This window comes from Geospiza fortis, unplaced genomic scaffold (genome assembly GCF_000277835.1).
Source record: "Geospiza fortis unplaced genomic scaffold, GeoFor_1.0 scaffold424, whole genome shotgun sequence".
Taxonomy (NCBI): Eukaryota; Metazoa; Chordata; class Aves; order Passeriformes; family Thraupidae; genus Geospiza; species Geospiza fortis.
This window is the reverse complement of record NW_005054354.1, coordinates 679,311-693,469: the sequence shown is the minus strand read 5'-3', so window position 1 is coordinate 693,469 and position 14,159 is coordinate 679,311. Positions and strand designations below refer to the sequence as shown.

At 40.1% G+C, this 14,159-nt stretch overlaps 1 protein-coding gene across 1 annotated transcript in view; it reads right to left on the bottom strand.

The window, feature by feature from the left end:
* Positions 1 to 14,159, bottom strand: part of CELSR1 (cadherin EGF LAG seven-pass G-type receptor 1) — a 164,278-nt gene that overhangs the window by 20,009 nt on the left and 130,110 nt on the right. Inside the window, exons 17-24 of the mRNA XM_031059007.1 lie at positions 12,631 to 12,725; positions 12,117 to 12,326; positions 9,341 to 9,524; positions 6,511 to 6,654; positions 5,135 to 5,336; positions 4,646 to 4,813; positions 2,151 to 2,277; positions 1,568 to 1,768 (exon numbers count right to left, since the gene is read on the bottom strand). Coding sequence (XP_030914867.1) covers positions 1,568 to 1,768; positions 2,151 to 2,277; positions 4,646 to 4,813; positions 5,135 to 5,336; positions 6,511 to 6,654; positions 9,341 to 9,524; positions 12,117 to 12,326; positions 12,631 to 12,725 — 1,331 coding nt within the window. The remainder of the gene's footprint in view (positions 1 to 1,567; positions 1,769 to 2,150; positions 2,278 to 4,645; positions 4,814 to 5,134; positions 5,337 to 6,510; positions 6,655 to 9,340; positions 9,525 to 12,116; positions 12,327 to 12,630; positions 12,726 to 14,159) is intronic.

The window sequence follows — 14,159 nt, the reverse complement described above, 5'->3', positions numbered from 1 at the left end:
GGACCTGGGTTCCTGGTAAAAGGGAATATTGGTATACAGAATTGGAAGTGATGCAACCAGCTGGAAAGCTTTATCCAGTTTGGCATTCACAGTTTTTCAAAAGGTAAAGTGGCAGAAGAAGGCCAGAAAAAAACCCAACAGACTAACCTGAATCTTAGAAATTGAATAATTTCAGCAGCTTAGTTTTATACAGTTTTCCAAAAGCAATACTATTAAACAGAGGTTTCCTGGCAAGACAATTTTTATAAGAGATCTCTCTCAAATTTACTAGGAAAAGTTCTTGTCAGCACTCAGTTACTGGAAGCTGAAATTAGTCAAGGTTAGATACTTTTAAAAATGCATGTTATAGCTCAAGTGGATATTAGAAGCCAGAGTGACAGTGTAGGATTAAGTTATACAGCCAATGAGGCTGTGTGTTTAGGCACCACAGTATCACTACTATGATGGTGATGATTTTCATTGAATGGAGGCATATTCCCCTATTTCTGCTGCTTGCATAATGTGAAATCAGCATGATTTTTTTTATTGTTATTGTTTTGTTTTGATCTCAACACTGTATTTCCCTCTCAAAAATTAAATTGAAACATGTACATTAATGGATTTCTAGAAGATAAATTTTCTTCACAGTGTTCCGATAATCCCTAAAGTAACATTCTGAATTTTTTTTCCTATCTATTAAGGACATACATTTTGTTGCATGTCATCCCTCATCTGTGTCCAGCCTGTTTGGCAAAGGTGCCTGTGCAGCCTGGCAGTGCTGGAGCCCTTGTCTGTCTCTCACTTGTCTGAATGACAGCCACGGCTTTTGGGATGGGTGCTACTAAGAACAGCAGCAAGACTACATATATGTCACATGCTTAAGAGAGCAATGAGGTCTTAAGTACAGAACACACTTCATGTGTGGTTTATATCTATTTCATACTCAGTCTATTCATAACTTGCATTTCTTGACATGCACAATGCTGGGGAGCCTTGCACTAAGGTTTGTCAACAGATGTGATGGGCTGAAGCCAACAACCACTGTGTCTGGAAGGCACAAAGCAAACTGACGGGTCTCCTGCTGCATCTTGGATGTAGCAAGCTGTCCCATGCCTGCCAAGTGGCTTCTCCAGAATGGCCAGTGGGTGCACAATGTGCATATTAGCACCTGACCAGCACCACATCACTGACAACCTGTGAGTCAACACCAGGAGCCACTTGGGCTTGGGAGGTACCTGCTGCAGGGGAAACTGGAGAGCCTCCTACTGAACAGGCAAAGCAAGACAGAAAACACACTGATGGAAAGGAAGGAAGAAATCGGTATTTAAGGTTCAGTTCCTGGGATAAACCTTCAAGAGGGCTGCTGTCATATGTTCTCTGAAAATAAGATATAGTCCTATTGCCTGCCATTGCTATTAATGTTATCAACCACACATGAATATACTAAAAATCTGATGTTTTTCAAGTAAGTGTTGAAGCCAAAAAGAGGAGAAAGTGAAACAGATGGGAGAAGGTAAAAGCTGCAATATGAACCCCCTGATTTAAAGCTCGAGAACAACTCTAGCAATGAACACAGAGTAAGTCTTACCGGGTTTTCAGTCTGGTTGATTCCAATAAGAAAGACAAGCTCAGAAAAGAAGAGGGCAGCCACCAGGTTTTTGTGGATACTGTGCAAGTTGGAGCGCAGTGTGCGGATCAGGACCAGCAAAATGAAGGTGATCAGCAATGCCGCCAGCGAGATGGATACGGTTGTGTAAGTGACAATCTTCAGAGGAAGCACCTCCCCATTCTGTAGAAAGACAGATTGACAGGAACTCTGGGGGCTTTCCCTTCCTTTTCCTCCAATCAAATCTACTACTCAGGATGCCAATGTTTTCATTATACTGAGCCAACATACAGATTTACTTAGGGACCAACAGGAGTGGGTGATGCCACCTCTTTAGCTGCTAAACATGTTGAGCGTGTATGGACAGTGTTCAGAGAATGCACCAACCAGGTAAGAAGGTCCTTTCAGCAAACCCAGTGGCAGGTGCTGCCAGGCATGGGCAACACACTCGTGACACTGGGACTAATCTGCTGACAATGTCCCGAGTCACACACAAAGTTCAAGCTCTGTGCCAAAGCCCTTGAAAACCAAAGTCTCCAAAAATCACAAGCCTGACATCACCCACCTCTCGTTTGGAAATGTCCATCAGGACAGCAAAGCTGGTTATATGGTTGCACTGGCAAGCGATATGGCTGTGGTTTCTGGAAAACAGCTCACACCCTCGGGAGGACCAGGCACCTGTCCCGCCAATCCTGTGGGGAAAAAAGGCATTTCTGAGCACCATCCTCCAATCTCCCCTCACCTTCCACTGCCCTCTGTGGCAGCTTGTGCTGCACAATCAGAGAGGACTGCAAGTACAGGACAGAATTATCTATAGTTGTCACCTGCCTGAAAGAGTACCTATCATCAAACTAAAAAGGCCTTCAGTTGAAGTAGTTTCTGATAAGACAGTTGGTCAGATTTTGTGGGTTTATAACAGTCTGTTTTGAGTAAAAAAAAAATTAAAAATTTTCTTTTGGGTCAGTGACCACACGCCCAATATAGGAAAGAGATTGCAGAACAAAATGTCTGTAACCAAGCTATATGATACCAGAACCACAAAAGGACACATGTTTTTGAGTGAAATATGTTTCAGCAATAATATGATATCATTATACAGTTCCTCTGAAAAGTACAAAAGAAAAGGTTAAAACCTTCTCTAATAAATAATATTTCATGCCAGGAGATCTCTTATATTAACAATGGGGAGGAACTGCTGCCTTAAAATTCTTCCCTGTGCAGTTATGGTTCACTCCAGTGACTTCAGGAATTATTTTCTATCAATATTAATTATTCTATTTTGAAGTTAATGAGTAATAAAAATAGTCTTGCAGTTACTGAAAGATTTTTCAATTAAATATGACAAGCCCTCTTTTTCATTCAGCAATAAAATATTTGTTAAATTTTAATATCACTTCCTCTCAAAAAGTACTCTCTTTCTAAAAGCCCTTTCATTACATGCCACGTAAGAGCTGCTTTTCAATTGTGGCTGTAGGAAGACGTAACACAGATAACAATGCCACCGAAGTTGCCAGCGAATAGCTAACAGATGAATCACTTTAGAGCTAATGAGTTATTCAAGCTCAAACAATGTTTAAAAATTTAGGAAAAAGGACTTGCCATTCCCTCACAATCAGCAGATTGACAGAGTGCATATAAGTGCATATAAAAACACTACTTCACATGTGGGCAAATGAAGAGTTTATTACTGTGAAGATAAGAGATTTCTGTTGCATATTTGATCCTTTAAATGATATAATCTCCTGAAGCCTTTAACTAGGAGGCACACATTCCCTAGGTTAGTTTGCTATTTTATTTCCAGCACAGGATATTGCCTTTAATGGATTTTTCCATAGGTTTACTAGAATTTTTTGGTTTTTACGAAACAAGTAACAGCTATTCCTTTTGCCCTAGGCAGACCATGTCATCCTCTCACTGTGTACCTGGGTTTGTAGTTGGAAATTGCAATATATATGTTATACTCATAATATTGCGAAAGCATAATATGAATGTGGTTACCTCTCAAAACATTTTCTTTTGTTTTATCCACACTCTTGAAATATCTCCAACAGGACTGTGCTGTTTCCACAATGCCATAAAACCAATAAAACATCAGCATATACAGTTCCAGCTCATATAATTGTTTTCATTTTCAAGAAAAAGATGTCTTTATCTTGAACTTTACTGAACACAAAAGACCTAAATGAATGACTCTCAGAACATTTCATCTTTTTCCTAACACTTCCCTCCTAGAGAGTCAAATACTCTCTCCTTATATTCTGCTTCTATATTACAATTGCTTTCCATAAACTGAAAAGGTCTAATGTCCCAAAAAAGGTATTTCCACTCCCTCCATTTTTTCACTAAAACAAATGAAAGCAAATCCACAATAGTTGGTGAAATGAAAGTTAAGTTTCTTACCAGTGCAACTGCCTTTGCATTGACTTTTGAGTCAAAAATTTGTGATTCAGAAATTCATAATCTTTTCTCCCAATTTTATCTGAAAAACCTCAGTCCTCATTTCTACCAAAATGAAGGTTTGGTTTTGTAATTTTTTGCACTAGCCCTGGCTGAGGCACCAAGGGTAGGTGCCTGTTTGCTATCTACTCTGTCCATAGTCACTGGAGTGTAACAGGAGAAGATTCAGCCCATGGAAGAGCTGAATCATCTCCTGAAAATCCTGACTTAAAGACCCCAGGCAAGCCATGAATTCAGACATTGGAGTTGGACTATGTTTGTCCAGACATACATCCGTGGGCAAATAGCATGGACAAATACAAGGAAATTGTGGGATTTATTTCTTCTGGGTGAAAATGAACCCTGCAGAAAGACATGACAGCTCTGTGTTTCTTAGAAACCGCATAGCTAATCCTTTGTTTGAGGAGTTATGATAATTATTTTCATTTTTCTCAGGTTAGTGGGAAATCACTACATGGCTCTATTCCACCAAAAATCAGTTGTCAGTTGAACAGACAGACCAAGACAGGGTTTCCTGCAGAACTATCTTCCCAGGATAAGGGCAGGAGTTTTCTGCTACTCAGATGGTGTCACTCACAGCCCTAAAGCAAGCAGGAGACATACGTGATGGAGTGATTCCAGAAGACACAGACAGGCTTTGTTCTCTCCTCTGTTTCCAGCATGGCATACTCCACTATGACAGGCTTTTCCACCAGGTTGGGAGGAAACTCCCCATCACTGTGAATGGCTGCGCTCACTACAGGTGTGTTGATGATAGGGCGATTTGGCAATCTGCACAAGGAGAAAGATTGCACAGTGATCTACACATCAAAACGCAAAGCTACATTCTGCAAATAGAAGATCTCAGGTTGCTTTTGCTCAGAAAGTGAGGCAGGTGTACCAAGAGCCTTCCAGATGTGTTTCCAAAAACTGCTGGCACTTCTAGCATGGTTATTCTCCCACAGTGTGCCAGAGGAGGACATGAAGCAGTACTGCAGTGATAACAGCAGCACTAACGACCCTTGGCCAGTATAAAAGCAGCTCTGTCTCCCCCACGCATTCAGAGAGCAGAAAAAGAGATCTGAACAATCCACAAACAGGTCTGAAGTTTACCTCAAGCTCCTCCTGTCAGGATCATAGTTTTCAGGCAGGAGGTGTCCCAGGGATCGGTATATAATGACCATGGCAACAGTGTGATGTGTCTCAACGTCTGGGTGTCGCTTCTTCCTCTTTGCAAAAGCACTCTCAGGGCTGAACTCATTGCTGTTCAACTTAGAGGGTATCTTCTGATTTGAAGGTTTCATTGTAGGCACTGCTATGGAATCAACAGAAATATTAAATTCTTTGCACACAGCTTCAAAGCTACTATTTAAACTGGTAATTTTACTTTGCCAAGATACAATAATTAGAGTTCTTACAACTCCAGGCTTAGAGCACTCAGCGTGCTTCTAATGTTCTACTTGACATTTTTAATAAAATTTCAGCACAATTCAGAGTTATATAGCTGATAATCAAATAACCATTGAACAGTGAAAAGCCATTTAGTCTAGCTATAAAATAAGCAATTTCTAAGCTAAAAGGTACATAAGTATATAAGTACCCCAGGCATAACTTAAGAAGATTAAAACATTATGCATGATGTTAAAATGCATTTATATATGGCAAAACTAGTATTAATGAACACACCAACTACTCACACGAGACTTCTCCCTGCTAATTCTGTCATTTAATGAGCTTTCTGTTTTGGAAGATTCTCTTAAAATTCCCATTCCCTTTTGTCTTACAGAAAAGATACAAATCATAGAAGCAGATACTCTGTTTCTAAGCAAAAAGCCATAAAGCTGTACTAGCTTATTATGTATTATTTTCACAAGAGCTATTATTTCCTCATTCAGAAGACATTCAACAATGGTACATCTCTTGGACTTTGAGTTACCCTCTCTCCCTTTGCCCAAAACCTTGTGGTGCTTTGCAGCAATCTTGGGATACTTTAGACACACTGGGAAGCAGGTACTCCCCCATGTATTCTCCCTGATCACCCAGCTCAAGACTTTTTCCTTGCTGCCTAGTTCTGAAAACAGCTCTCTGAGCTCCCAGATTTGGATTCTCTGTCTCTCACACCACCTCCCTCCATCTCTGCAGGGGCTGGAGGAAGGCAGCTGTGGGACTGCAGGCACTGGGCAGCCATCCCATCCCATCCTGGTGGGAACAGAGGCAGAGCATTTCTCCCGCTTTGACAGGGCTTTGAGGGGCTGCAGGCAAGACCTGACAGACAGGTACAGCCAGTCCCACAGCCCCCCATGCCTCCATCACTGCCGGCAGGCAAAATGCCTCAGAAACACGCACAGCTGCTCCATCCCTAAATAATGCTCACTTGTGCAGACAATCGCCCTGCTCTCACCCCAGTACCACTCTGCTCCCTGAGGATCCATCATGCTCCCTGGGAGCTGGCCATAATTGCTCACCAAACAGCAGCAGAAGGGTTTTACCTTTCCTTTCTGAAGGTCTGAATAGAGTATCAGGGAAGACAACAGATGACTCCAGATCTTTTGGGTAATCTTCTTTAATCTCATGAAATCGCGGTATTCTAGCTCCCGTGAAATTAGACTTGTCAAAGATGTCAACAGCAATAACTGGGGGGGATAAAAGTTTCCCATCACCACAGTGAAACATCACTGAAAGGTTAAAATGACTGCACAATACAGATAAAAAATTTAAACCACAAAATAGAAAGTAAAACTTATTTTTTTTCTGTTAACACCTTATATAATAACTAAAAGTTTATGTGTCAGCATTATGTTACATTTATCAAATTATACATTTATTGTTCAGTGGAAAGGAATTCACAAGACGGTATCTCACACTATGAAAACATACTGGAAACTTTGGAAATAAAGAATGAAAAAATTGTTTAGGTTGCAAAAGATCTCCAAGATCAAGTCAAACTGTTAACTCAGCACTGCCAAGTCCAGCAATAAACCATGGCCCCAAGGGCCACATCTACAGGTCTTAAATACCTCCAGGGATGGTGACTTCCCTGGGCCACCTGTTTCAATGCCTGGGAATTGTTTCAATGAAGAAATTTTTGCTAATACCCATCTTGAGGTAGATCACTTCACTGGTACTTCTCCAGCAGCCGACTGGGGTTTCAGAGGCTTTTCCCTGGCTGCTGCTCAGTGAATGCTCCTGCTTCACAGAGTCTCTCCATGTGCTGCTGGCCTGCTCCAGTGTGGGCTGCATGTTCCAATTTTAGACTTGTTTTTTAATAGGAAGATTAAATCTAGTGCTTCAAAACCATAGTTCTACATCTGTTGGATTGTGAAGTCAGCTGACAGAAGCAAATAACATGCATTTTATCTGGAACTACTCCTTAATTCTCCACTGGCAGTTCCTCCCTAGCTTACCTATCATCTCTGCCTGTTTAACTGCCCAAATACTTAAAAGCAGTTGAGTTGGCTTTAACTTTCTCATTTAGGACAAGTCACTGAGTGCCAATTTACATGTCCTGGGGGTAACCCTACACCAAAAGGTGTGATCCTCTGCAAATTTCTGTACGAAGAAATACCCATGCTAAGACCTGCAAATTCCCACTCCTTTCCTAGGTTCTAACTAACTCCCAGATGAGCCATTAGGAAACTCTATTAACACCATGTTCACCTGGAAAAACTGTTCAAAAGAAAACAGACCTCTTTCAGGCCAGAGCTGCCTCATCACTCTCAAGCTCACACCTCCTTTACACAGGAAGAACTGATTGAAAAAAAATAATGATTTACAACCTGCAAGAAATTCTGGGGTTTGTTTTCATCTCAATTCAGCTGGGTTAAAATCCTAAGCACATTTTTTTCTGAGTATGAAGATAAAAATATTTTGATTCTCATAGTCCTGAATCATAAGAAAGTATTTCAGTTTATTAAAGAAAAATCAAAGTGTTTCAGTTTGGCATAGTTCAACAATAATCTATGCCCTGTTGATGCAGGATGCTACAGCCTTTGTAACTTGACTGCCTCATGCCTTTGATTTTCTGCCCCTGTGATTGTGGACATAAAGCATTCTTGGGACAAGGTTTGTAGCCAATTACTACAACAGCAGGTGTAGTTGGGAAAATAAGACCAACTTTTGGCACATAAGTCTTCTTCATATCTGAAATAAAAGCAACAGCTTGAAAAGCTAAACACAAGTTCAGGCTGATATAGTTTAGAGCAGCTCTGAAGGAAAAACCAAATAGCAATGCGGCTTGTGAGGGACTTCTGAAGTTCAGCTGGCTCCATCTCACCTCACACCCAGGGCAGGACTATCACCAACACCCCCTCAGCTCAGACTGCTTGTAGCTGGGAAGAAAATGAAATAGAGAGAGCAGGGGAGAAAATGGTGAAAGAAGCTGACCAGGCTGTGGTTGCTGTGCTCCATCTACATATGCACTGCAGAGATGTCTATGAAATACATCACAGTCCAAAGTGCAGGAGCTGTTATTTGTTTGTCAGAGGAGACATTTCCTGTGATAGGTGAACAAGGTGTCTTGGTATGCCTGATGTTTCCTTCTCAATTTACACTCATTCTGGATATTTTGGATCCCATAGATTTTGTTCTGATAATGGGTTTTGCAAGACTAGGATGGCATTTGAAGGGCTGGTGATTCTGTGAAGATACCTTTCAGTACAAGCATCTCTACAGATGATGGTTTTCTGGATAGGTTCCAAGTTAGGAAAGCATGTGAAAATCAGAGGAATAATCACAGAATCATCTAGGTTGGAAAAGACCTATAAGATCATTGAGTCCAACCTTTGATAGATCATTACCCTGTCAACTAGACCACAGCACTAAATGCCACATCCAGTTGCTTCTTGAACATCTCCAGTGCTGGCAATTCCACCACCTCCCTGGGCAGTCCACACCTATGCAAGTAAGATCAATAATACGCAACAAAATCAATAGTAGGGTTACTTTTTTTTTTTGTACTACAGTAATTCTTCTGGTGTTGGTGTGACTCCTCCAAAAATGAGATCTACTACATTCAGCTATATTTGTTGGTCTCAAAAGGCATTACCTTTGTTTACAAACTTAGTCCTTCCTACTATCTCTACACTGCTCTGACTGCAACAAAAAGCCCTGTGGAGCAGTGGCATGGTCCAGAGGCAAAACAGATCAGACACTTCCCAGGAGGCCCCCATGACAACTGAAAGATATGGATCAAGGTTTGATGGATTTGAAACTAATGCAATGATTTTTCTCAGTGGGTACTATTAAAACAAATAACTAGCACCTATGTCCAGCACATTTTTAAGAGTCAAAAAAAGGACAGTTTTCAACACAGATACTCACTCATGTTAGTGTCAACAATGACAAAAGGTCTCATGTAGGTTTTTTTCATGTTCTGGGCCACATTGTTGAAATATTCCTCGTAGTGCCTGAGCAGGTGAGCGGTGCCACCCTCTGTTCGCTGAATTTGCTCCCAGTGCTCCTTGTTGCCGGGGTCCAGCAAAGCACTACCCACTTTGATAATATTCTGAGAAATAAAGTACAAGCCTAAATTATGAATCAAACACAGAGCTGGGTTTCAAGTGAGAAGTATTGAAAATTATTTGCCTGACTGCCTTAGGTAAGTGTATAATGAAATATTTAATGCAGGCATGTTCTACTGCAGCCATATAAAATATACACACCAGTTACTCACCCAGAGGTTTTTTGGTCATGTAAAGCAAATCCCTCTAAACTTTTTACAAGTAAGCCAAAACTGGAGACTGTAAGAGCACTGCCTACTTTCTTCCTCCTAACGACAAGAAATCAAGCAAGAAAATGCAGGAGGAGAATCTATCCCTGTTTTCTTTGTTTCTGAGAGATCAGACGCACGAAAAGCACAACTCTTAGCAGGTACACTGAAGAACTTCCCCAGATAAATCAAAATAATGCTTTTTTGTTGAAAAACAAAAGAAAGCCATGACTAGAAATATCACTTCCTCTTTTACTTTAATTTTTTTTGCTTTGTTTCCTAGATAATGAAGACAACTTATACAGTGAAGAATGCTAAGAGTGAATATTAACTTGCATAGACAAACTTGAAAATGTGTAAGAAAACTTAAATCATGTCATTGTCTCCCCATTTTTACATTGCTTACAAATGGTATTAAAAAGGCATTTCTTTCTGAGGACCTGACTCTTCTGCCCTTTCTTAGAAAAATATGCAAAGGGACCCTCAGGGTGAATGGAAGGAGATTGACCCCAAAAGAGTGTGCTAAATGGCTTAAGTGAGAAAAATGCTAAAAAGCTTTTAATCTTGGTGTACATATGAACTACGTTGTTGTAACAAAATCTAATTCCTAACTAAGGTAAAAATGGCGTAAATGGCAGTAGGAATTAATCACCACAAGCTCTAAAATAGCCAAGACAAATATTTAGGCTTCATTTAGAAGGAGCTATCTGTATCCTGTCTGTACTGTTTGAGGCTGCAAGCACGTATCTGAGCTGAAAGAGACTCCCAGTATGACCACCTTCACCTAGGGTGAGAAGCACAACATGGATCCCAGGAATGCAGGAGACACATACTGTACTTGGTACCAGGCCTCCTCCATGTTTGTGAACATTATTTATGGTTTTTTATTATCTATTTTTCAGGCTTCTATGTGGAATTATAAAAAAAATTTTCCTTCTCCCCTTGTGGTTCCTCAGCCTAGGATGTTGCCTCCTTTTATTCATGAGCTGTACTCATTAGTTTTCAAATTCCTGACCTATCCTAAAATATTTAGGGAGTTCTTGAAAACATCATCTGTATGAATTTCAGTGCCAAGTGCAGAGAACAATAAATTAAAGCATATGTTTCCAAACCAATTTTTTTTTTGCTTATTGTTCCTATTTCTACTAAACAAAACATACTAGAAATGAAGCTCCTTTTCAAGATCTGAATGGCCTGCTTCACAGTCCACAGGAAAGAAAAAACTGAATCTATTAAAATTTGGTGCATCTAAAACATAAAATGTTTCAGAAGTTCTCCACTCTCTGCTGATTATACAGCCCAAGACACTAAGGAATTTTCTCAGCTGCATTTCTTCCTGCTCCTAACTCTCTAGTGACATCCTCTCCTGGTGCAGCTTGGCTCTCCAATTTCACCCCTGGTCTGCCTGACCTGTTCTGGTCCTCCTGGAGTACTGTAAGCAGTGACTTGGGTGTAGCACACCTTCTCAGGGAGCCAAAGAGATCTTTGGCCAGCACAGATGCCAGTCCTGACCCATGGAGGGTCATTCCACATGCTGGTGCCCAACCTCTGGGCTCTGCTAGCACAGATCCAAACAGATGTTTTAGCTTGAACTCCATGTTGTGCCATGGCCAGGATCTTGGTGATAGTATGGGCAAGAGTGGAGAACAGTATCCCCTGTACACATGGGATTGAGGAAAGCTCTACAAGCCTGACATGGGTCATCCAGCCTTCACATAATCAGATCACAGAATACTCCCAACTGCCTTAAATTTCACATTTTCCCACGACAACTACATATTTTACCAGACAGGGAGGGTGCTACAGCTTGTTCTCTAGCCCTGCTCAGGTCTTTGGTAATAACTGAGACTTTCATCAATGCTGTGAGTAGCAGAAGCTCTCTGGCTTTAAGGCAATCACATTGCCTTAAAATACCAGTGATATAGAATGTCTTTCAATGTACCAACTCATGACTGAATTAGAGGAAACCTTCAGAGTCAGTAACTGGCTTGGACTTAATTCGCTGCACATTTAAATGAGCATGATCACATTAGGCATGTTTTACAACAAAAATAAATATAGTACACAAAACTGTTTTAGCCAGGAAAAACACATTAATGTGATGATTTCTTTTCATATGGGGGATATTGCTTTTGGCTGTTACTATGATGATATTTTTTAGAAAAGCACATTCTATTATATTTGTATTACACATACACATGCATGCACAGACACATGCATAACCAACTTCCCATTCTAATCTGAGAAGAAAGGCTTATTTGTGGAACAGATTAGGCAATTACACAATGTTAGCTTCACCTTGGTCAAAGACAAATTTAATTACCCACTGCCACCTAATTTTTAAGGGAAACTGTAAGGGTTCAGCACAGTATACAGTATTTCTCTTACCTCATTGAATTCCACATCCCTCGTGGCTGCCAAGTCAAACCCTTGCTGCTGGCTCTCATACTGGAGGACCCGTATCATGATCTGGTAAGCTGTCCTCACATCATTGCCATACAAGCTGTGTGTATATTTGGTGGCATTCTGCAGTGCTCTCACGATCCGTATGGTTTTATCTCCATCCAACCTGGTCTCATTGTGGTGTAACTTCTCATTCTGAATCAGATAAAAAGGAAGAAAAAATCCAATTATATATTGTTTTTTTCATTCTAGTTACAATCACAATTTAGGGATTTTTGGCACACAAATTGTTCGGTCAAAATTTTGTTTGTCTTGAGAAAGAGTTGGCAACAAAACTCAATGACAGATGTAACTGAGAGCCAGAAAAGCACCAGGGTCCTAATGGAAAATGAGGCTGTTCAAGGTTGAAGTCAAAAGACAGAGTGCAAGGATATCAAACTGGAGTCTAAACTGGTCATTATTTACAAAATAAAGGGAAAACTGAGAAAACCCAGCTTACCATGATTTTTAGATCCACAAAAGTGTTGGTGGTGCAGTTGAAAAGCTCAGGAGGCAGCCAGCCCTTCTCAATGTTACAATGGCGAACCGCATTTCCTGAAGAAAACAAAGCATGAATAGCAAACAATTTTCTGAATTGTGCAGGGTAAATATTCATAGATTTCAACCATCCTAGACTTTCAGATTTCCTACATTTTTAAGTTGCTCAAAGCTACACATGTATTTCAATGTCCCAACAGGGATTCCTGTGAGAGAAAAGTTAAGGACTACTAATCTTCAGGAATTGCTTTCGCCAGGCTTTGGAGAGAAGTCAGCTAAACTGCAAGCTCTGCCCAGCTGCTCTCAGCCTCACTGCCAGATTGTTTTCAAACTACTTAATTCATTTCTTTATACCAAAAAAGAGAAGTACTCTGCACTTCCTAAGTATTCCTGAAAACCAACCCCTACTGAGATTCCTGTGCAATAGCCTATATATAGGAAGACCTCCTGGACAATTGCTGTATTCACATCAACACATGCCCACACATCTGCATGTGCTAAACACTTCGACTAACATGCATAATTGCCTTTTTGTCACTTGTAAATGGACTGTGAGCAGCTTACTGTTTAATTTAGTCTATTATATTTTGTACTATTTGTCAAATAATTTTAAAGTGCAATTCTTGGCTGAGGATCCTTCACCATGAATTGCAAGTAATCTAATTCAAAATTGACATTTGTGCTAGTTAATTTGCACATAACATACTGCATATGTCTAAGCCATTTAATTACCAATATATAAATAAGAACTATAATTAATTTTACTGTATCTAATTATATTATTTCTCTTCCATTATTAGGTGAATACAATTAAGCCTCAGGTTCTTAGTCTGAATATTCATTATTATAAGGCTTACTTCTTTGAACAATTTGTAAAATTTGCTTAGAACGTGCAATTACTATAAGCAACATTGCCTAGAAGAGACGCTTGGGTGAACCACTTCAAGAACAGTGCAGAAAACTCATTTTAATTCAGCTTTATACTGCTTAATCACGAAAATATTCTTCACCTAAAAAAAAATTCTATCTCCTAGCATCTTTAGAACAGGAGCTAGGTTGACCACAAATCTTCTGCACACCTATAAGCAGTGGCCTCTTCCTAGAAATATTTGGGGCAGTCACACAACTATTTATAACTCCCTGAGCCTAAGAAAAACTCATAGCAGAGAGTTAGCAGGTCCAGAACCAAGACAGAGTTTTCACTTCCCACAGAACAGCCTTTGGAAAAGATTGGGAACTCTATTTTCAAAAATCTAATACATGTTTTCAGAGACATATATGAAAAAGCAAATTGTCATTTGCCTGTTGTACAAAACAACATAGCTCATCTGGTTTATAAAAGGTGTTTTTCAGCTGTTTTGCTTATGGAAAAGATATTGTGTGGAAAAATGTGAGTTTTGTTGCAACTCTTAGCTTTAGTAGGTTGCAACCCTAGTAAAGCAGTCATCAGGAATATGATTGTCCTAATTTTATCTTTGCCCAGAGGAACTG